Source organism: Stenella coeruleoalba, assembly GCF_951394435.1.
Source record: "Stenella coeruleoalba genome assembly, chromosome: 11".
NCBI classification, from domain to species: Eukaryota; Metazoa; Chordata; class Mammalia; order Artiodactyla; family Delphinidae; genus Stenella; species Stenella coeruleoalba.
Window position 1 is genome coordinate 46,323,534 of NC_137157.1, and position 23,534 is coordinate 46,347,067.

Consider the following 23,534-nt stretch of genomic DNA (forward strand, 5'->3'; position numbering starts at 1 on the left):
AACAGTAAGATGTATATATGCAATAGGGTCTGAAAAATAGTATCTTACTTATCATAGCAATCAATAATAAGTACATTAATGCCACAATATAAACATTAAGAAAGAGGATGAACAGACAGTTCTCAAAGGTAATGACCAATAAATGAACAATAGTCATTTGAAAGTGTTTATCCTCATCTATAACCAAAGAAATAAAAATTAAAACAATAAATCACTCCCAGTACTGCCTATAAAATCGCAAATTTGAAACGTCAATTTAAATGTTAGTGATGTTTATGAGACTGAGTGGTTTTAATTTCTTTTTTGAAACTCCTAAGCTTTATTAATTAATTAATTTATTTACTTTTGGCTGCATTGGGTCTTCATTGTTGTGAGCAGGCTTTCTCTAGTTGCAGCAAGCAGAGGCTACTCTTCGTTGCTTTGCACGGGCTTCTCATTGCGGTGGCTTCTCTTGTTGTGGAGCACGGGCTCTGGGCACGGGCTTCAGTAGTTGTGGGACGCAGGCTCAGTAGTTGTGGCTCGCAGGCTCTAGAGCACAGGCACAGTAGTTGTAGCGCACGGGCTTAGTTGGTCCATGGCATGTGGGATTGTCCCTGAGCAGGGCTCGAATCCATGTCCCCTGCATTGGCAGGCGGATTCTTAACCACTGCACCACCAGGGAAGTCCCTGAAACTCCTAAGTTTAAAATTTTCTACAATGAACATGTGTTACTTTTATAACAGAAAAATTAACACTTTAAAATATATGTGGGGCTTCCCTGGTGGCGCAGTGGTTGAGAGTCCGCCTGCCAATGCAGGGGACGCGGGTTCGTGCCCCGGTCCGGGAAGATCCCACATGCCGCAGAGCGGCTGGGCCCGTGAGCCATGGCTGCTGAGCCTGCGTGTCCGGAGCCTGTGCTCTGCAACGGGAGAGGCCACAACAGTGAGAGGCCCGCGTACCGCAAAAAAAAAAAAAAAAAAAAATGTGGATGTGTATTTAATCTCTTCTCTCCAACCCAAGACATGACTAAGAAGTGTACACCTTTTTAAGTAGATTCTACTGATTCTGTTTCCTAATTCCACTATATTTCAGTTAACCTAGATATTGGTTGTTCCTTGAAAATAAGAATTAACAAAAGCAGAGATTTTTCCAAGCTAATGACATCATATGGTAATATTTCATGGCCAGGATAAAAGAGCCCTCATGATAAGGGCTGTTTTGTGGAAAGTGTTTTCTGTAAGGTCAACAGCCTGTACCAGTTCGACTCCATAATTAAACTTTAAGACATTGTCTGAGGCATTGAGGTGAAGTGTTCTGGAATTGTTTAGGGTTCAGAGAAGATGGCTTTGCCATAATAAAAAGAAATTTTAAGAGAAAGAGGTTATCAAGAAGGATGTGTTTTTCTTTAGTGACAAGCTATAGAATCTATCCATTGATTTCAAAACGTTAATCTCATTGTAAAGAATTTTCGAGTTTTTGTGAAGATCTCTTAAAATGGGTCTCTTAGAGAAGTAGAAGGTGAGAGTTATATAGGACTTTATTCATTATGACCCAAATTTATTAGTAGCCAGGCATCTTATTTAAAAGCAGTTTACTTAAACTATCTGGTTAATCCTTGTACTAATCCTCTGAAGTAGGTACACTGAATTATTCATTTCACAAAAGAGGAGGAAGTTGAGATGTAACAAGGCTAAATAGCCAGACCAAAGGTCCACCACAATGACATGAGAGAGGCAGGGTTTGAGCCCAGACAAGTATGCCTGTAAAGATTGAATTTGTACCTTGAATACTGCACTGTCTCCACATTATAATTCAGTAATCCTAACTTTCCCCCCAACAACTGACCCCAACTCTACATAGGGCACTGCACAGTCTAACATAATCTGCCCACCTTACCCTTGCTTTTGGGTGGCAAAGCAGAAGGAGCTTGGGTTCTATGTTCTAACTTGGATTGAATCTTTATTCTGCTATCATGTTCCTATTAGTTATCTCTTCACCTGTGAAATGGGGGAAAATAATACCTCAGAGGGATGCTCTGAAGATTGAGATACCATATGTGGAAGTGCTTAGAACAGTGCTTGGCAAATAGTAGATGTTGAATAAATAATATTCGTTTCCTTCTTCCTTCCCTTGACAAACAAAAGTGGTTCTTCCTGACCAAGTCAGTTTGCATGAAAATGCTTCCAGGGCTCTCAGTTTATCACAGAATCCTTAGAAAATTTACTCATAAGATCAAAAAGACCTTAGACAGGGATCCCAGAGGCTTTTAATCCTCCAGGTTTGGGCAGAATATGCTGCGAGAAGCCAAAACAGAGGTTGATATAACTTGATGCTCTGAATTCTCTCTTTTCTGGATTCAGGAGGCTTTTTATACTCTTGTTTCTATGACTCTTGCTTCTCTTTCAACTCTCCTACATAACCCTGCCCCCTGGTTCCAAAATACATTTTACACAACTGAACTCTAGCTCAAACTGATGATATGAGATTTCTCAAAGATGCCTTATCATTTCCTGCTCCCACACTTTTTTTTTTTCCTGCCAGACTCTCTCTCTGAAATAACCATCTACTCAAAATTTATCTTTTATCTTCAAGACCCAACTCAATTCATCCTCATTCATACATCTGCTCTGACCACTCTGGACGGAAGAGACCTCACTTTCTACTAAACCATTGTAGCACTGAGTATCCCTCAGTTCACAGGTTTGTACATACTTTTGTATTTTAGGGCTGAAAAAGGACGGAATGGAATAGTGGTTTAAAATGGCATCTGATTAGCAGTCCCCTAAGCTGCTTCTCCCAGCTCCTTACTCAACTATCTAGGTAACCAGCAAAAGTCAAATTCTCACAAATACACTAAAATCTAAGACCAATAGGCAAACTATTATCAGAATTAGGAAGGAATTTCTGCAATTTAAAGGCCAAAAGAACTGGATTGAGTAACTTTAAAAACCACTTTCCCATTAAAAATAGATTAAAGGGCTTCCCTGGTGGTGCAATGGTTGAGAGTCCGCCTGCCGATGCAGGGGACACGGGTTCGAGCCCTGGTCCGGGAAGATCCCACATGCCGCAGATCGGCTAGGCCCGTGAGCCATGGCCGCTGAGCCTGCGCGTCCGGAGCCTGTGCTCCGCAACGAGAGAGGCCACAACAGTGAGAGGTCCGCGTAACGCAAAAAAAAAAAAAAAAAAAGATTAAAATTCTTGGCCTGAAAGGAGAACCACCCTTTGCTCCTCCTCAGCTGTTTCCCCCCTACTCAGAAAGAAAGGAGCCCTGTCGGTCACCACCAGCAGCCACCAAAAAGAAAACATGGTGGGGGGCAACCGTCCCTCTTATCAGGTAGGTGATATTTTATGGGGTGTCTAAAATGCTATCCCCTAATCCCTAGTACAGTGATTCAAAAGAGTTAAAAATAATAATAGAAACTAGAAAAAGATTTTCAGGAACATGCCAAGAAAAAAAAAAGCAGGAATGTCAATATTAATTTTTTTTAAGTCAGATGTGAGGGGTGGAGGGAGGATGAATTGGATGAAAGTGGTCAAAATGTACAAACTTTCAGTTATAAGATAAATATGTACTACGGATGTAATGTACAACATGATGACTGTGGTTAACACTGCTATGTGGTATACAGTATTTGAAAGTGTTAAGAGAGTAGTTCCTAAGAGTTCTTATCACAGGAAAAAACTTTGTTTTTGGTATCTATATGAGGTGATGAATGTTAACCGAACTTAGTGCATAATCATTTTATAATATATGTAAGTCAAACACCTTAAACTTAACACAATGCCATACGTCAATTGGGTCTCAATAAAACTGGGAAGCAAAAGTCAAATGTGAGGCCAAACATAAAATTGAGAAAGTATTTGATATTGATAAAATTTACAGTGAAGATATAATTATGAATCTCATCAAATAACGTAATGGCTGAATATATAAAGTAAAAGCTGTTAGAAATATAAGGAAAAATAACAAAAACAGTTACTGTGGAAGAATCACATACATATCTCAGGCTATGAGAAATCCAGTAGGAAAAAAGTAAGGAAAAAAATAAATTGGAATAATATCTTTAATGATATATCATAATATAATATATAAGGTGCTATATATGTACATATGTGCTTATATATGATATATAGAGATATGTGTCAATAGATACATAGATAGATAAACAAAGCAGCTGCCAGCAAAAGTATGTATGAAATATTTAGAAAATTTTTTATAGTATTTGTCTCAAAGAAAGAATCAAGAAATTCCAGTAATTAGAAGTCCATTCACTGATTTCCATGTACTCTTACTAGACATTAATAAGGGCAATAAATGGGCAAACACTTAGTTACCACTGAGTTAAAGCAAGAATTAAAACTACAATTACAAACCATTTAGAAATTAACAAAAATGACAACATTATATATCAAACTATAGAATGACACCAAAGCTACAACCAGAAGCAGATTCATAGGAGGAAAGAACTGATATGTTTTTGTTTACTGGGGTTTTTGTTGTATGTTCTAACAATTTTGCATTCCTTAAAATTAAGCTGTAGCCACTTCAGTATTTCCTGAGGTAGTGTTCCATACATGTAAAATACCATTCCAAGGAAATAATATGCTGGGCCTGGTATCTTCTTGTATTCTCTCTACTCACATTTGTTTTGACCTGTATTTGCCGGTTCTCCATTACCTTGGGACACCAACCAGTTGGCACCATATTTGATCGCCTGATGCTCACTTCAGGCCCCTTTAAATTTAACATTTCTTTAAGTACAATTTCTGACTTTGACCCTCAGCATATGCTATTTTATAGTTAATTCTTGGTTCCACACAGCCAATATTACTAGTAAGAGGCACTCACACCTTCTTTCAGGACACAAGGAGCCTTTATATGTTGGAAGAACACCACCTTGCCTCCCAACAAGAGGAGGGAAATCACAGAGGAAGAATCAATTGTAATTTAGTACGAGGGTCTGTGGTCTTTATGGTCCCTGGTAAGTTTATCACAGAATTAAATAAATACATACATGCATATGCAATTACACACATAGACCTACATATACATTACATACATACATAAATGGAGGATGAAAAGCCTATCTTTTAGGGATAAATCAGAAGTTATAAAAATATATACATTTTAAACTTTTAAGTTCTATTTCAATGACAATCATTTGAACTAAAATAAAAAGATTATTTTCTCCTGTGAGCTTCCTGTGTTCAATAAAATCATGGGTATGGTATATGGATATCAGAAGAATTAGGGTGGATATAGAATTTATATACTGGACTCTCAGATATACAGATAAATAAGGTAGGTTTGCGTTACATCTCATTCCTCAATTCAAATGCTGTGTTTACTTTTCCTAAATTTTTCACTTAATTTATTAGCCATGTTATTATTTCTGTAGCAACTATACCTCTTAATAAACTATAGTGCATTTTCTCAATTCAGAGTTATTTCCAACAACAAAACTGTCCGTTTCTTAAGAAACTATGAGTAGTTGCTATAGTCAATTATGGTACCATTAAAGAAGATATTGGGTCCTTATTTCTGTAATAGTTCTCACTGAATTATATGTATGTACAGAAAGACAAACTGATCTGCTCACAATAATTCATGCAGTATTTAAACCTAATAACATTTTTCTCCAATGTAGACGAGGGTCCAACGTATCTCTTACCCTGGACATGAGTAGCTTGGGGAATGTTGAACCCTTTGTGGCCACACCAACCCCACGGGAGAAGGTAGCAATGGAGTATCTGCAGTCAGCCAGCCGTATTCTCACAAGGTCACAGCTCAGGGACGTCGTGGCAAGTTCACATTTACTCCAAAGTGAATTCATGGTGAGCCTGCTGTTTATGATTCACTCTTCAGTAGGTATTTTGATATACTAGGCACTAGAGGCACATTCTAAAATGACACTGTCTTCCACTCAGGCAGCTTACGGTAAAATGGTTACAGTTCAAAAGGTTAAGTGCAAGGATTTTAGATCCACCCTGCATCTCATCAACTATTGGTAAGTGTTCAAACTAGAATGTGAATTGCAGCAGAGTATTTAAGGGCTGGCCAGGCAAAGTGACAAGAAGGAGCTGAGCATTCCAGGATGAAGGAACAGCCTTGCTGTCACTGTTCAGGAAATTAAATTGTGCAGTTTGACAGGAGCATTGAAATTAAGGTGGGAAGTGACAGAAAATGAGTTTCAGATATAAAAGAAATCCAAGTCTTAATACATATTTAAGGGTTTGGACTTATCTTGTGTTTTAAAAAGATCACTATCTGCAGTAGAGTCAGCATTAGAAAGAGGTATTTTGGAGACTGTAGACATAATCCTGTGGAGCTGTGATGGTGGTCAAAACTAAAATAGTAGCAGTGAAAATTTGGGAGGGGGGCTTCACTGGTGGTGCAGTGGTTGAGAGTCCGCCTGCCGATGCAGGGGACACGGGTTCATGCCCTGGTCTGGGAAGATCCCACATGCCACGGAGCGGCTGGGCCCGTGAGCCATGGGCGCTGAGCCTGCGCGTCCGGAACCTGTGCTCTGCAACGGGAGAGGCCACGACAGTGAGAGGCCCACGTACTGAAAAAAAAAAAAAAAAAAATTTGGGAGGGTCTATAGGCACCTACAAGAAGTGGGCTTAATAGGCTAAGGCGGCCAAGGAAAAGTCAGGGATGACACCCCCATTTTTAGACTTGAGCAACAGCGCGCATGTATTGTCATTTAATGAAATAAGGAACACAAGAGGAAGACCCAATGTGAGCTAAAAATGAGGGTGAGTTTCATTCAGCTAAAAATGATGCTGACCCATCAGTGTTGCTGGTGATGATGCATGAACACACATTTCAATCTAGAGAGCATGGAGACAGACTAGACCTTCTTAGGTCTCATTGTTGCCCAAGGGGAATATCCATTTTATAGAACCCCTTGCATCTTAAAGCAGTTGTACATTTAGGCCATAGCTGATGGGTATAGTAAGTTGACGACTTCAGGGTCAGTTCAGGTGTTTGCAACCACCCTAATGATGAGAGACAACAATAGGTTAGATCTATCAGCTTCATCAACTATTATTAAAATACAAGCATGTTGTTTTAAAAATTAGACTTCATAGCATATCATCTTTTATGTATGAAAAAAAGGAGAACTGGGAGGAATAAAAGAACCAGTCAGTGATCACAGAAGTGGCCAAGGGTACACCTAGTATTCTTTTCTACAACCACAGATAGCTCTTTGTTCTATGAGATAAGCCCTTAACACAGTCTACTTCCCTGAGAGATGAGGCCAGCAAGGAATGCCGAGGAGAGAGATAATGCTGGAAGATGACAAATTGTCAGTGTGTGTCAGAAAACAGGAAAGATCGGGGAGGAATAAAGATATTCACGGCTTTGCTAAAACAGACTAACTTGTTGGAAATTCCCAAGCATGACATGTGGTTTCTACTGAACATTCAACAATTTTGCTTATTTTGGTAACTTGGAACTGAGAACTTACAACATTTAGTTGGAGCAGAGAGTAGGAATAAATATCGTAAATACCTAAAATAATGCAAGCTTAGGAAACAATATTTTAAAAGTAAGCTACTCCTCTCACTGGACCGAGTCTTAAATTCACAGTAGTCAGGCTTTTCTTGAATTTTCAGATTGACTGAAAACAAGGACAATTTAAATAAATTTGTAGATAATTTCTTTCATTTCAATGAATATTAAGCTGTCAAGTTCTATTTTCTGTAGGAGAAAGTGTAGATAACAAAAATATTATTTTATGTGATCTAGGGACAAAAGGTATTTTAATGCACATTGACCTTATCTAAGCAATCCTTTGCAGAATTTTAAGTTAGAAAACATACTATTTTGTATAATCAACTCCTTAAATATTTGTTCAGACCCTTTTGAAAACGTTGGCTTTTTGTTTCCTTTGTCCCAGTCAGCATCAGACGCCCACCTTTTCTAACACACAGAGCAACTTCTGCTTTAATTGTTCCCTCCTCCATCATTTGACATATATTCTGACTTAATAAAAATATTTGTGTTCTTGTTAAGTGCAAGAGGACAGTGCCTAAATGCCCTTCACTACACATGTTGCATTTACAACCACAAATGGAACAGTACAATTATAAACCATTTCTTCATCCAAAAAAATGCATCATATCATCATCACTTAAATTAGCAAAAATGCCCTTTATATTTACCATTTGGGGAGGAAGGTTTTCATAATCCTGAAAGAGTCACAATTATTGTTAAAAGAGAATCTATCATAATAAAAATTTTGGTACTGAATCTACACAAAGATAGGAAGAAATCTGAAAACACTGTTTAAGAAAAAGCAATTTTTCAGCTACCTGTTTATATATTTCCAGCAATTATGTCAGAACAGGATTCTTAAAACCTAACCAAAGTTTTCTATGTCTCTTTAAGAACTACATATCAAATAATACTTTCTAACACACAAAGCCGTTTCTTGGAGTCAGCTTGTCAGGGTGCAGCTGATGTGTTTATGAAGGGAAGGGTGTTGGTCAACCAGAGGTGGTAGTCTGTTGTTTCATAAATGACTTTGAAGTCCAGTAGAGCTCTGGATCAGATGGCCCCCCGTGAAGATTTTCTTTGTGACAGCATTAAATACAGTATTTGATATCATTTATTTTTGCAGGAAATACCAATGAACTTTGTGGATCCCAAAGAAATTGACATTCCATGTCATGGAACTAAAAACCGCTATAAGACCATTTTGCCAAGTAAGTTTCTTGAATTAAATAGTTTGCGTTGTAAAGCGCAAGCCTTCCCCATCCACCCCTACCTCACCATTTCCCATCCTCACAACTTCCATATACACACCAAATTTGGAATTGCAAACACATCTCAAGACTAATAATTGTTAAAGTGGAATTCCCTGGCGGTCCAGTGGTTAGGACTCTGCGCTTTCACTGCCAGGGCCCGGGTTCAATCCCTGGTCAGAGAACTAAGATCCCGCAAGTGGTGCAGCCAAAAAAAAAAAAAAAAGACTAATAATCATTAAAGTGGTCTAAGGTTAATAACTTTATCTTGTATTACTCTTAAAATAATGGTCTGGGGGCTTCCCTGGTGGCGCAGTGGTTGAGAGTCCGCCTGCCAATGCAGGGGACACGGGTTCGTGCCCCGGTCTGGGAAGATCCCACATGCCGCGGAGCGGCTGGGCCCATGAGCCATGGCCGCTGAGCCTGTGCGTCCGGAGCCTGTGCTCTGCAACGGAAGAGGCCACCACAGTGAGAGGCCCACATATCGCAAAAAAAAAAAAAAAAAAAAAAAAAATAATGGTCTGCTCATAATTTCAGTAGACACATGGTTCTAAAACTTTACTGTGGCACACATTATGGTCAAGTGACTTTCACTAAGGGTGTCAAACAATTCAGTGGGGAAAAGCTAGTCTTTTCAGTAAGTGATGCTGCAGCAACTCAGTAGCCACATGTAAAAAAAACTGAAGTTGGACCCTGCCCCACACAGCATACTAAAATTAATTCAAAGTGGATCAGAGGCCTAACTGTAATAGCTAAAACTATAAAACTTTTCACATAAAACAGATGTAAATCTCATGACCTTGAATTAGTCAATGATTTCTTAGATATGACACCAAAAGTATAAGCAACGAAAGAAAAAAATAGGTAAATTGAACTTGAACAAAATTTCAAAGTTTTGTGCTTCGAAGGACACCATCAAGAAACTAAAAAGATGATAATGACACAAAATGGGAGAAAATATTTATAAATTATACATCTAATAAAAGACTTGTATCTATAATATATAAAGAACTCTTATAACGCAATTATAAAAAGACAAAGAGCCCAATTTTAAAATGAGCAAGGGACTTGAATAGACATTTCTCCATAAAAGATATACAAATGGCCAATGAGCATATGAAAAGATACTCAACACAATTAGGCATCAGGGAAGTCAAAACCAAAGTGAGATAACACTTCATAACCACATGATTATAATTTAAAAGACAATAGAAAGTGTTGGCAAGGATGTAGAGAAATTGGAACCTTCATACTTTGATGGTAGGGATGTAATATGGTACAACTACTGAGGAAACAGTCTGGTAGTTCCTCAAAAGGTAAAACCTAGACTGACTATATGACTCAGACTTTCTACTCCTAGGTATATGCCCAAGAGAAATAAAAACATGTATCCACACAAAAGCTGTACACAAATATTTGTAACAGTATTATCTGTAATAGCCCAAAGAGTAGAAATAACGACAATATCCATCAACTGATGAATGGATAAATAAAATGTAGTATATTCACACAACATAATATTTTTCAGCAATAAAAAGTTATGAGGTACTGGACTTCCCTGGTGGCACAGTGGTTAAGAATCCACCTGCCACGGGAATAAAGATGCAGATGTAGAGAATGGACTTGAGGACACGGGGAGGGGGAAGGGTAAGCTGGGACGAAGTGAGAGAGTGGCATGGACATATATACACTACCAAATGTAAAATAGGTAGCTAGCGGGAAGCAGCTGCATAGCACAGGGAGATCAGCTCGGTGCTTTGTGTCCACCTAAGAGGGGTAGGATAGGAGGGGTGGGAGGGAGACGTAAGAAGGAGGGGATATGGGGATATATGTATATGTATAGCTGATTCACTTTATTATACAGCAGAAGCTAACGCACCATTGTAAAGCAATTATATTCCAATAAAGATGCTAAAAAAAAAAAAAAGAATCCTCCTGCCAATGCAGCGGGCACGGGTTAGAGCCCTGGTCCAGGGAAGATCCCACATACCGCGGAGCAACTAAGCCCGTGTGCCACAGCTACTGAGTTTGTGCTCTAGAGCCACAAATACTGAGCCCTCGTGCCACAACTACTGAAGCCCGAGTGCCTAGAGACCATGCCCCACAACAAGAGAAGCCACCGCAAAGAGAAGCCCGTGCACCACAACGAAGAGTAGACCCGGTTGCCGTAACAAGAGAAAGCCCGCGTGCAGCAATGAAGACCCAATGCGGCCAAAAAAATAAATAAAATTAATTAATTAATTTTTTTTAAAGTAATGAGGTATTTTTTTTTATGAGGTACCTCTTTTTTTAAAGAAGCCATCACAAATGAACTCATACTGCATAATGCCATTTATATGAAGTGTCCGGTTAGGCAAATCTGTAGACATAGAAACTACAGTTGTTGCCTAGTGGTGAGAGGCATGAGAAATGACTACTAAAGGGTATGAGTTTTTTTGGGCGATAATTAAAATGCCATCCCTGCTAGAAACATTCTATATACTATCTTGTACCCTTACAGAAGAGTCTAGTAGCTATAGGGCTGCCTCCAGAGCCAATCTGCTGGGGTTCATATCCAGCTGCACCACTTCCTGTATGGCCGTGGGTAAATGTCTTAACTTCATCTGTGAAATGGGAGTAGTAGTAGCCACCTCACAGGGTTGTTGTAGAGCCCAGTGCTTTGCACATGATAAAGTGCTCAATGTTAGCTATTCTCATCCTAACTCAGAAAGATATTATTGTTCCTTTCTTACAGAGGAGGAAAGTGAGGCTTATAGATAGTAAAGAAGCAACATTCAAATCCAAACACATCTGCCCCCATGCTTTCCACCACTGATAGTTGCACAACTCTGTGGATTAAACAAATAAAAATAAATTATGTGATGGCACATTTTAAACGAGTGAGTTGTATAGTATATGAATTATATCTCAAAAAAGCTGTTACCAAAAGACTTCATTGTGCATAACAATCACCTAGAGTCCTTGTTAAAAATCCAGTCCTGTGCCCCACCCTGGGGATTCTGTTTAAGTGGGTTCTGTTGGGCCCAGGAATCTGTACTTCTAGCAAACACCCAGCTGATTCTGATACAGGTGATAGCAGGACCACACTTTGAGAAACACTTTTAGACTATGTTAAAACTAAATTTAACTCCATGAAATTTATCGATGTCAAGCAGTGAGCTAGATGCCCGGAACCAGTAAGGAATAAGGAGCAGCATATAAGATCAAGGAGGTCACAGACCAGAGGAGAGACATGTAAATAAGTAATTATGTTCAGTGTAAGAGCCTGAATAGAGATCTTGCCTAACCGGTGTAGGAGGACTTAGTAATTCTGCCTAGAAAGGCAAAAATACTTTGGAGAAGAAGCAATATTGTCAATCACTAAACAAAGATATAGCTGGGATTTGGGCAAAAATCCATAAACATCTCAAGGCAATAGCTCTGGAAAGATGGAGCCACGAAGATTTGTTTTAGAGTATTGACATTGAAATAGTAGAGTATTCATAATTCAGTTCATTAATTCACTCATAAAACACCAAATTCTTCATATTTATAGTAATAGAGCAAGAATTACTGTTAATAGTGTCCTTGGGCTTCCCCTTCTGTTGGAGTTGTTTCGGAAACACATTGTAACAGTTACTCCACTGTAACATATTTTTAATTGGTCTGTATAGTTAAACCTATTTACCTAAGATATAGTCACTGTTGAAAGATATTTTATAACTATAATTGGCTGAAGGGGATGAAAGTGCTGTGTGTTACAACTGGTCTCTCTCTCTCTCTCTCTCTCTCTCTCTCTCCCCCACCCCCCCCCCACCCCCGCCCGCCACCCCCGACTCTCTCTCTCAGGACTTTTCATCTGAAATTTACCAACCATAAGTAATTAGGGCATATACATGTATTGCAAGTATTATACTTAACCACCTAATCTCAGAAGGATTTGGAAATTATTAGGACTATTTTAAAGTTCAGCCTTCTCTGTTTCCTGCCAGATGCTATCAGACAACTGCTTCACAGTCCTGTGTCAGCTTTTCCATTCCCAGAACTGGGTGGGTCGCTTGAACCAGGGCACCTGTGCTGACAACTGATGTTGCAAATAACAGATTTTCTGTTGAAAATGTCTATAGCCTGAATACCCCACCCACCCCCTGTTGCACAGAATATAATCTAGTAAATATAGCTTGGACAAGCCACATCACTGGCTGGAAAATCATCAGAAAAGACTGGAATGAATATGAAAAGCTGCTCTTTATGGTTTATTTTAGACTGTAATATGGCGTAAATTTGAAACATTACATAAAATAATAATCTTAAAATGATTAATATTTTAAATATTACAGTTGTTTTTATTGTTTTAGCCTACAATAAACTCTCAAGTTTAAAAGCTTCCAGCTTGTACATATTAGTGAGTTTGTATAATTTGGAGGATGTTTTGCAGCAGAAATATGGATGGCCAAGAACCAATTAAATTGTAGCTTTTTTTCTAAGGACAGTGTCAGCCTGGCTCAAAACATTCTTAAGTGGTAGATTAAAGTGCTTAGGTCAAGTTTATATCAAATTACTTTACAATATAAACAAATATTTGTGATAAAAATTTATCTATGTCCTAAACACAAGAGCAATGGGAAAAAACTGATCATATATCAATGTGAAATTATTTGTATAACAAAGAAGTATAACAAGAAATTTTATGTATATTTTTTTCCATGCAGCCAATTTATTAATACAACTATAAAACAATATAAATCAAAATTTAAAACCCTATTTACTCGGACCATCATTTTATATTTAAAAATTTAAAGTCTAGTAATGTTTCCTACTTACATTATGTTTTCCATTTCACTGTATAAAGTGCCTAGAACAGAGTAAATATGCAAATAAGTGAACCACTCATTAAAGCAACGAGTTGTGTGACTCAGCAAAATACTGGAGTTTAGACTTGATTTCCTATCCTGGCAAAAACATTTACAATTTATGGAAAGATACTTAATCTTTCTGTGCCATCCTTTCTTTGTCCCTAAAAATAGTAATAGTGATACTACCCTGTAAGGCTATTGAAAGAATCAAATAAATGTATGAAAAATGGCTAGGAAAGTTCCAACTAATAGTAAACCCTCAGCTAATGTTAGTTTCTCCTTTCCTTCTCTACCTAACTGAATCCATCATTAACCCCAGAAACAATTCCAGAAAATAAGAACACTAACCTTGGAGAGAAATGTTTACAGTTTCAAAAACAGTATTGAAGAGCCCTGTTTTCTCTTATAATGTTCACATGCATGTTAAAAAGTGAATTTCACATAATCTATCACTGCATTGCCAAATTCAGCACTGTCCACTAAAATTCTCTACAATGAAGGAAATATTCTGTATCTCCAGTGTGATAGCCGTTAGCTGCATGTGGCAGTGAGCACTTGAAGTATAGCTAGTGCACTCATGGAACTGACTTCTAAATTTTATTATATTTTAATTAACTTAAATTTGCCTACATGTGGCTAGTGGCTACCATAATGGACAACACAGGCCTAGAGTCTTCTCTCTCTTCCAACAAATTTGAAGATGATTCCCAATCATCTTGAAGGTGTGGCCAGTCCCTGCTTTCCTTCCATTTCCCACTTATCTTAAATTCATCTCTGAAAACTATCCTATTCCTCTCATTCCTGCCTTTGCCCATCACTGGGAGTGATACACTTTTCCCTCATCTAATAGCTTCTTCTCTGACTTCAAACCTTAAACACATTTCCTCCTGGAGAGGAAATCTTCAACTGAGAATCCAGGTACCATTTTGTCTGTTAAAAAGAAGACTTAAGATTGCCAGAGGGTATTTTAAAGAGATCAAAGTGGGGAAATTTCATGTGTTCTATACACCAAAACTTTATGTGTTCAATAATTTGTTGAGAGGAAAAAAGAAACAAGAAGGAGGGAAGAAGGTAGAGGAGAGGAAGGGAAGGGAGGGAGGGGGGAAGGGAGGAAAGGGATCTAAGGAGAAAGGGAGGGGAAAAAGGAATGAAAGAGGAAGAAAGCAAAGGAAGGAAAGAAGGAAATACTGAATAAAAAGGGAAGAGCAGAAGACAGGGAGGAAAAGTCATCAGTGCTCAATGTAATATTTGTAGTTATTATTGATACTGCCCAGATGAATCATAAATGGTATGCTAAGCATTTAACATATAATTCAGAAATACCAATTCTGAAAAAAATTATCATAGTGAATTTGACTAATATGTGGACTTAAAATGTATCACATGAATAAACTTATAACAATAAAGATGAAAATAATAACTGATGATGACAAAATTTTGTTTTTTTAATCCTTGACATTTTTATTAGACTAAAAACACTAAAAAGGCTTTGGTTGGAACCAAATTTATTTTCCCCTACTCCATCATATGTTGTATTCTTGTTTTTGTTTTTGTTTTTGTTTTAATATTTGGAAATCTCTGAATACTTGGAAATACTATAAATTACCAATTTACAACATAAACTTAATTAAGCGTGACAGGACACCTGCTTCTAAGCAATTTTCGGGTTGAGTTCCCAGTAGATCATATATATCGTAGGCATTATAAAAACTGAAGGAAGTGGGCCTCTTTTCAAGTCTGAGTGGTTTAGGGCGTTTGTGGAAACTTTTAATAATCAGTGGATACTGAAAAGTAATGGAAGTTTTCCTGTCCCCTTTGCTATGAAAAGAAAAAAATTGAAAAAAAGCATTGTTTTGACTCTTTCTAATCGAAATTAATTCTAATGTTAAACACTCTCTCAGCCACATACCAAATAGAAATCACAAAGGATACAAACGTTAATTAAAGACAGCCCTTGCTCTCAAGGGGCTCATCACAATCCATTGAGGGCAAGCAAACATTTAAGCACTTAAAATACAAGATGTTAAATTCTAAAATAAAACTCAGGCAGCCTGAGCAAAGAAGGGAATGCCTAATTCCACCAGGAGGACAAGGGAGGGCTTCCGAAAGGAGGTATTGCTTGAACTGAGCTCTCTGAAAAATGAGGAAGACTTTAACCATGCAGAGACGGCAGGGAAACAATACATGCAAAAACATAGTCTCTGCAAGAACGTGGAGTATTTGAGAGATTTCCCTGGGCCCATATGACTAGAGCATGTACACGTAGAAAAGTGATTACTGATGAGGCTGTGGGAAAAGATAAAGACTTGTTGGACCCACTAAGGAGATTTCATCCCCTAGATCTGCACTGTCCAGTAGAGCAACCACCAGCCACATATGGCTAAGTAAATTTAAATGAATTAAAATTAAATAAAATGAAAACTTTAGTTCCTCAGTGTGTACTAGCCACATTTCAAGTACTCAATAGCCAACATGGCTAGTGGTCACAATTTTGGGCAACACAGATAAGGAACATTTCCATTATCACAGAAAGTTCTATTGGGCAATGCTGCTCTGGACTGTCGAATTGTCAATAAGTATTCATAATAAAATGAATGTAGTGGGCAAATAAGTTTATAAATAATACCTTCTTGGAAATTCACAGAGTATATTAGCATAATATAGACCCTGAGAAATTCTGCAGTGAAAAGATTGTTGTTCAAGTTTGCTGAATTCAGTGTTTTCCATATTTATTTGATTACTGAACCCCCTTTTTAAGGATGATCTAATTTACAAGTTATATGACCTAATTCTGTATGTTATAAAAGAAATGATTTACAGATAACAGTTTGGGAAATACTGCTGTGGACAATTAGGAACCATGGATGGCATTTAGGCAAGGGAATGATGTGATCAGATTTTATTTTACAAAGACTGCCTTGCCAGCTATGAGAAGGATGGATGGGTAAAGAACAAGATTGAAGGCAGTTAGACCAGATGGGATGCTCAGGTCCTAGCCTAAGAAGAAAGCCTTGGGAAGAGGGAGGCAAGATAAATCTTAGCGAGTTTCAGAAAACCAAATGGACAGAACATGAATATGGAGACTAGTCCAACTAGTTTTCAAACATGGACTCAGGAGCTGTGGTAGCCCACGCAACATAGAATAACACAGGGCTGTCAGGAGCACGTGATCATGTGAAGTTTCACAAAGCTGTAGTACATCCAGAAGGAAATGAAAGAATGTAAAATGTGGTCTATAAGTGAGGAGAGTAGTCTGGTGTAAGATATGTATTTGGGAGTCTGCAGGATATGGGTACAAAATCATGGGGCTGAATCAATCACCCAACAAGGCAGTGTCAAGTGAGCATAGAAGAGGGTCAAGTTGAATCCTAGAATCAGCAACATTAAAGGAGGCAGACGAGGGACTTCCCTGGCGGTCCAGTGGTTAGGACTCCACGCTTCCACTGTAGGGGGCACGGGTTCAATCCCTGGTTGGGGAACTAAGATCCCATACGCCGTGCAGCACAGCCAATAAATAAATAAATAAACTAAAGGAGGCAGAAGAAATAAGCAAAAGATTGAAAAGAGACCATCGAATAGGTAGCAGGAAACCCAGAATGCTGTGACGCAGCATCCAAGGGAAGAGAAAACTCCATAAAAAGATATATGATCTGCAGTTTTTTAATTCTACACAGAGGACGTGAAAAAATAAATACCACCATTGGGTTTAGTAGCAAAAGTGTCACCAGCGGCAAGAGCAAGAGCCGTGTCTGCATAAGACTAGGGTTAGGATAGATTGGAGTGTACGCAAGAAGGATTGAAGTGTAGGTGAGGAGGTGGGCAAAATACACACTCAGACTTCACCTGTCGGGAGAAGAAGAGCAACAGAACAATTGCTAGAGAGGAATGCATAGAACTGACTTCTTAAAAACTGGAAAGAGCCATTTAAATCAATGCAATAGACATTTACTGAATGTCTATTACATATATAAGCACTGTGCTAGACACCAGGTCTTACACAGATCATGAAAAATCCCCATCCTGGCCTTCAAGAGGCTCAGAGTGTAACTGGGTTAAAGAAATCACAAAGGGATTATTTACGTAAATGTTGGTAAAAATCACCACCGTGGTTCACAAAGAGCCTTTCAACTCTTCTTGATGGAAAGTGATTTTAGAATTTAATACTGTAATAATCTATCCGATATCAGATATTTGTGATGTCAGTGAACAAACACATGGTAAAGACAGCTTCTTCCAAGTAGTGAGAGGAGATTTGGACTGGACCAAGTGTTTGCTGTTGCGGAGGACAGAAGAGAGACTTGAGTAGGGAGATATGGTGCAAATTCCAAATGCAAAGAATAAGAAAAGGAGCGTAAATGAGAAATGGGGTCAAGAATCAGAAACCCACCAAAAATGGCGTAAAGTAGAAACTCATCATCTTGGGCTTATGGACGAGATCTGTGTCAGGACAAGGGGTAAAGATGGTCTCAAATGTCCCTCAATAAAAACAGATCAAGAGACAGACACACATATTTTGGAGATTAATCCTTTGTCAGTTGCTTCATTTGCAACTATACAGCAGAAACTAACACACCACTGTAAAGCAATTATACTCCAATAAAGATGTTAAAAAAAAAAAAGAGAGACAGACGCACAGCCACACCAACAAAAAACATTGACACATGCCAGATGGTCAGTATATAAGTGTGCTATGTACTGGTTATTGATGTTCTAAGAAACTTAAAAGAGTAAATCTGGTTAACACAGTCTTTCTTGTTTTCTTCATTAGATCCCCTCAGCAGAGTATGTTTAAGACCAAAAAATGTAACTAATTCTTTGAGCACCTACATTAATGCTAATTATATTAGGGTAAGTAAATAAATTTCTTTCTGATGAGCATGTCAATTTACTATTTAGAATTGTTAGTTGTTTTTTTTTTTCCCTCAGAGTTGGTTACTAGCAAGTTTGTTGCTTTTTTTTGCTTGCTTGGTCATAATCAACCTTGGTAGTGGGTCATTTATAGTAAGTCTTCCTTTCCTGTGTGTCTGTGGCTATAGTGCTCCCTCTGAGGTGCTCTGGGGAGGACTGAGATTTAGAAACCTCAGTACCATATGCTGTGCCTGACTTGCTGGGAGAACAACCCCAAGAATTGTGGTGCTAGAATCAATAAAGCTGCAAAAGTCTGTGTTGCTTTTGGATTATCAGAGCTATTTTGTTTTGAAGATCTTTCACCTAAACTTTTAGTGCAAGGCATGAACTTCAAAGCCAACATTTCTGTCTCCTTTCTCACACTAGGGCTACAGTGGCAAAGAGAAAGCGTTCATCGCCACGCAGGGCCCCATGATCAACACCGTGAATGATTTCTGGCAGATGGTTTGGCAGGAAGACAGTCCTGTGATTGTTATGATCACAAAACTCAAGGAAAAAAATGAGGTATGACCTTTACCCAAGTACGGAACATTATATTTTTTCTGTTGCTATAGAAGAGAGATTGTTTAAGGAAAATTGCCGTATACTTAATAACAGATTTAAGATGGAAACATTAAGACATTTAAAGGCTAGGCCACTTAATGCTTCCAAAAAACGGTAATTGGTGTTCTATGAATGACGACTTTCTTTCAGTTAAATCAATGTACTTGGCATACACGGATCACATTTGTACCCATGTATCTCTGTAAGGAAATGAGGGGCCATGAATTATCATTCTGATTTAGAGGCAGGGAAGTAAAAAATTGTTCATTTACATCCCAAACAATTTTTGAGCACCTACTAACTGAGATACTATTTTAGTTGCTGGCAATATATTAGTAAACAAACACAAAGATTCCTGCCCTTGGTAGATTTTATCTTTCTAGTTGGGGAGATACAAACAAAAAACATAATTTCATAAAAATATAGCATATTAGGGCTTCCCTGGTGGCGCAGTGGTTGGGAGTCTGCCTGCCGATGCAGGGGACACGGGTTTGTGCCCTGGTCCGGGAAGATCCCACATGCCACGGAACGGCTGGGCCCGTGAGCCATGGCCGCTGAGCCTGCGCGTCCGGAGCCTGTGCTCCGCAACGGGAGAGGTCACAACAGTGAGAGGCCCACGTACCACAAAAAAAAATAAAATAAAATAAAAATAAAGTTGTGTAATTCCTAAAGGGTGCTTTCCTAGGCACTGCTTACATTTCATGTCATCTTTTTTTTTTCCTTTAACATCTCATGGCATCTTATTGAGATAAGTTCCAGTCTGATTTTAGTCAGCATTTGTGATTATTTGCTTGTCAAAATTACTATACCAGGGCCTCACCAGGGCAATCAGAATTTAAGAAAACTGAACTTTCCTTTATACTCCTTTGGTGAGTTATAACCTTTGATTATACTATAACTCTGCTGCTAATCAAGAAAATTCAGGCTCACAAACAGCAATTTAAAGTTTTTTAAAGTTTGTTGTTTTCTTCCATTTTTGCTGCAATAGATAAAGGATCTTTTTCTGAAATTTATCCTGAAAAAAAAGTACATTTTTTGGCCAGTAGATGAAGTTTTATACTACATTAACTATATGCTTACTAAATAAATGCATTTCTATGAATCTTATATGAAAGCCTGAGGTGGCATAATAAAAATAACCTAATATTCTCAGGTGTTTCACCCACTATCAATCTGTCAACATAATAAGCTACTGACAATTCCTGCACAGTTGTTTAATATCTGCGACAATTTACCTTCAAGGTAGGAAAATATTCTTCAAGTTTTAAAGGTGTACTGTCTGTGTATATACACCCATACATACATACATAGAACTTATGTAATATGGCAGACTACATAATCTGAAAAACCAGTCATACTGGGTGAAATATGATACAGCATGCATAGCAGAGCTTGGGAGGAAAAAGGTAAATCAGTCAAAAACTGAATAAAAGGCATAAAACCAGAGAATTACAGGTTACTTGTGTTTTAATGACAATATAAGAACTGGAGACAAAGCCTTGGGCTTGTAGGAACCAGGACTTGGAACTGAGACCTTCCATGAAGTGAACACCTTCAAGGGCTAGGCCTTCAGTGAAAGGGTGAACCACAAAAATAAACCTACCTACCAAAATAGGATTATAAGAGGAAATGAATCCAGCGAAGTCTGGCCTTCTCGTGGGATCAATAAAGAGGTACTCTTGAGTATTCAGAATTCAAAACCCCGGAAACACCAAGTGTTAAATGATTAATATACATTAGTGATTCTTTTATTTATATAAATCATTTATAAACTAATTTATATTCATTTAAGTAATAATATAAAAAGTAATACTGCATTGGTAATGCTCTTGTGGCACTTTACAAAAACAAAGGCAAAAACTTTCTGGATGCATGTACTCTCGGCATACACTACACAGAATTTCAAAAGAAAAAGCCCAGCCAAACATAAGCTCAGAAGTCAAAATTCTGAGACACACATGTAAATAAGCAACATAAGTAAAAAGCAGAAGAGGCCACAAATAGTGGAAATAGACCCACAAGAAATTGAAATAATAGAGGCTGTTTTATAATTAAGCACACAAAATATAAAATTTAAAAACTTGACAAAAGAACAAGTTACTATCAAAAAAGACTAGGAAGGGCTTCCCTGGTGGTGCAGTGGTTGAGAGTCCGCCTGCCGATGCAGGGGACACGGGTTTGTGCCCTGGTCCGGGAAGATCCCACATGCCGCGAAGCGGCTGGGCCCATGGGCCATGGTCGCTGAGCCTGCGCATCCGGAGCCTATGCTCCGCAATGGGAGAGGCCACAGCAGTGAGAGGCCCGTGTACCGAGAAAAAAAAACAACAACAACAACAAAAGACTAGGAAGATTTAAAAACAAACCAAAGAGTCCTAGAAATAAATATTATACAGACATTAAAATGAAAAAAAGAAACATCATGAGATAGTTTTATTAGCAAGCTGGACACAGCTGAATAAATAATTACTGGATTAAAAAATAGAACTAAGGAAATTACCTAGAAGATCAAAATGACCAAAAATATGAAAGAGAGTTTCAGACATATAGAGGACAGTATTTAGATGTCCAATATATGTCTAATGGATATTTTAGAAGATGAAAAAGGAGAATATTAAAAAAAGAAGTAATATTTGAGGAAATAATGGCTAAAGATTTTCCAAAACTGGTGAAAGACTTGAGCTCTCAGATTTGAAAAGCACAGTAAATTCTAGGCTGGATAAGTAAAAATAAATCCACAACTAGCCACATCTGTGGAACTGAAAAACACTACAGAGACTATTTTAACAACCAGAGTGACTAACAATTGACTTCTCAATAGCCGAAAATCAGTAGAATAATACCCACAGAGGAACGAGAGAAAATCACAGACAACCCAGAACTCACACAGGATTTAGCAACATTTCCTAGATCTGAATAGACTGTACTACTCCTGCCCACTTTGGTTTGAATTACAATTTTCTGAATAGATTGTCACGATGTGTTTTCTCAAAGCACATTCATACCCTTATTAATTCTATTTCTTCTATTAAAAATAAAATCTTATAAAATCAACATAGAAAAAGCACTGTGATGTATGCAATTACATAAATATAAGTATGTAAATGTTTTGAAACAAGTTATATTTTCCACAGAAAACATTACTTTCTTTTTACATATTTATTAAGGATTAATATTTGGCAAAGCATATGTGAAACAATATCTAACAAGGATTAGCAAATAGGTTGTAGTAACTGTGTAAGATAAATTATAATTTTGGTGTCTTGAGCATTTCAATCCTCAAATTTTGTGATATATTTGTTTCCTTAGACAAAAAGTCAGAAATACACCAATAGTGCTTTAACTTGTTCTTGAATCAGGGTTTCATCAGGACAGAAGAAGCCAAGATTGATGGTTAGTGAGAAAGAATTCCCTAGAAGTTGAGTCGGATGTGACATATTTTAAAGAAGTCCAACAAAGATAGATTGAACACTTGGCAAATATGCCAAAGCCCCAACAGACAGTTATATTCTTCCCTTCTGTCCCCAAGACCAAAGTTGTGATTCTAAAAGAACTGCTGTATGAGATAAATATGTATTTCAAAGTGACACTGAGTTGATTTACTGATGATGCTCAGACATCTCCATTCTGAATGTGCGGAGGAATAGAGTCCATCTTGTTCTTTCTTTTTCAAGTGCATCATACTTGGAGTTAACCTGTTGGTACCATTCTCAGAATTCACGTTCTCCATAGGAGAGCCAAGTAGATCTTTTGAAAAGCCAGAATTTTTAAAAAATAATGGCCACATGCAGTGGTTGGGAGTCCGCCTGCCGATGTAGGGGACACGGGTTCGTGCCCCGGTCCGGGAAGATCCCACATGCCGGGGAGCGGCTGGGCCCATGAGCCATGGCCGCTGAGCCTGCGCGTCCGGAGCCTGTGCTCCGCAACGGGAGAGGCCACAACAGTGAGAGGCCCGCGTACCGCAAAAAGTAATAATAATAATAATGGCCACATAAAGGGTGATTGAGGTTTTTATTTTTCTCTTTGGCTGCATAATTCAGAAATTGAAGAGGTATTATTTTTTTCTTACCATTTTTAGCCTCTTGCCTTTTTAAATGTCTGGGATATATCTTCTGGAAATATCAAAGTAAATAGATTATGTTACATGTTTTCTATGTGTAATTTGCTACATGTACTTTCCCGTGGCCAGTCATAATTCCAAATATTGCAGTAAAGATTTTGACTTCTGTTATTGTTGATTACCCATTAAATTAAAATAAAAATTCCTTGCCATCCAGATTCTCTAAAGATGTAAATACAATACTATGGAGGAAACTTTGATGTTTTACAGATCAAAATGATACTGAGAAGTCTGGCTCAAAAGAAATAGGCAGTAGACTTCACACTGCCAGGAAGATGCTGTTTACCAAAAATGTGCCAACTTTCAATTGTGTTAAGCGTCATTGTTTGGAACAGACAAAAATCATTTCCTCCAAAAATATGTGAAGGTGGAGTTATCTTTAGAAATTCCCAGGCTTT

General features: G+C 38.0%; 1 protein-coding gene across 1 annotated transcript in view; it reads left to right on the forward strand.

Moving 5' to 3' along the window:
• The window catches only part of PTPRR (protein tyrosine phosphatase receptor type R), a 378,611-nt gene that overhangs the window by 325,480 nt on the left and 29,597 nt on the right, over positions 1–23,534 (forward strand). Inside the window, exons 19-22 of the mRNA XM_079937947.1 lie at positions 5,628–5,814; positions 8,610–8,694; positions 18,337–18,416; positions 18,843–18,980. Of these exons, the coding sequence (XP_079794073.1) occupies positions 5,628–5,814; positions 8,610–8,694; positions 18,337–18,416; positions 18,843–18,980 (490 nt within the window). The remainder of the gene's footprint in view (positions 1–5,627; positions 5,815–8,609; positions 8,695–18,336; positions 18,417–18,842; positions 18,981–23,534) is intronic.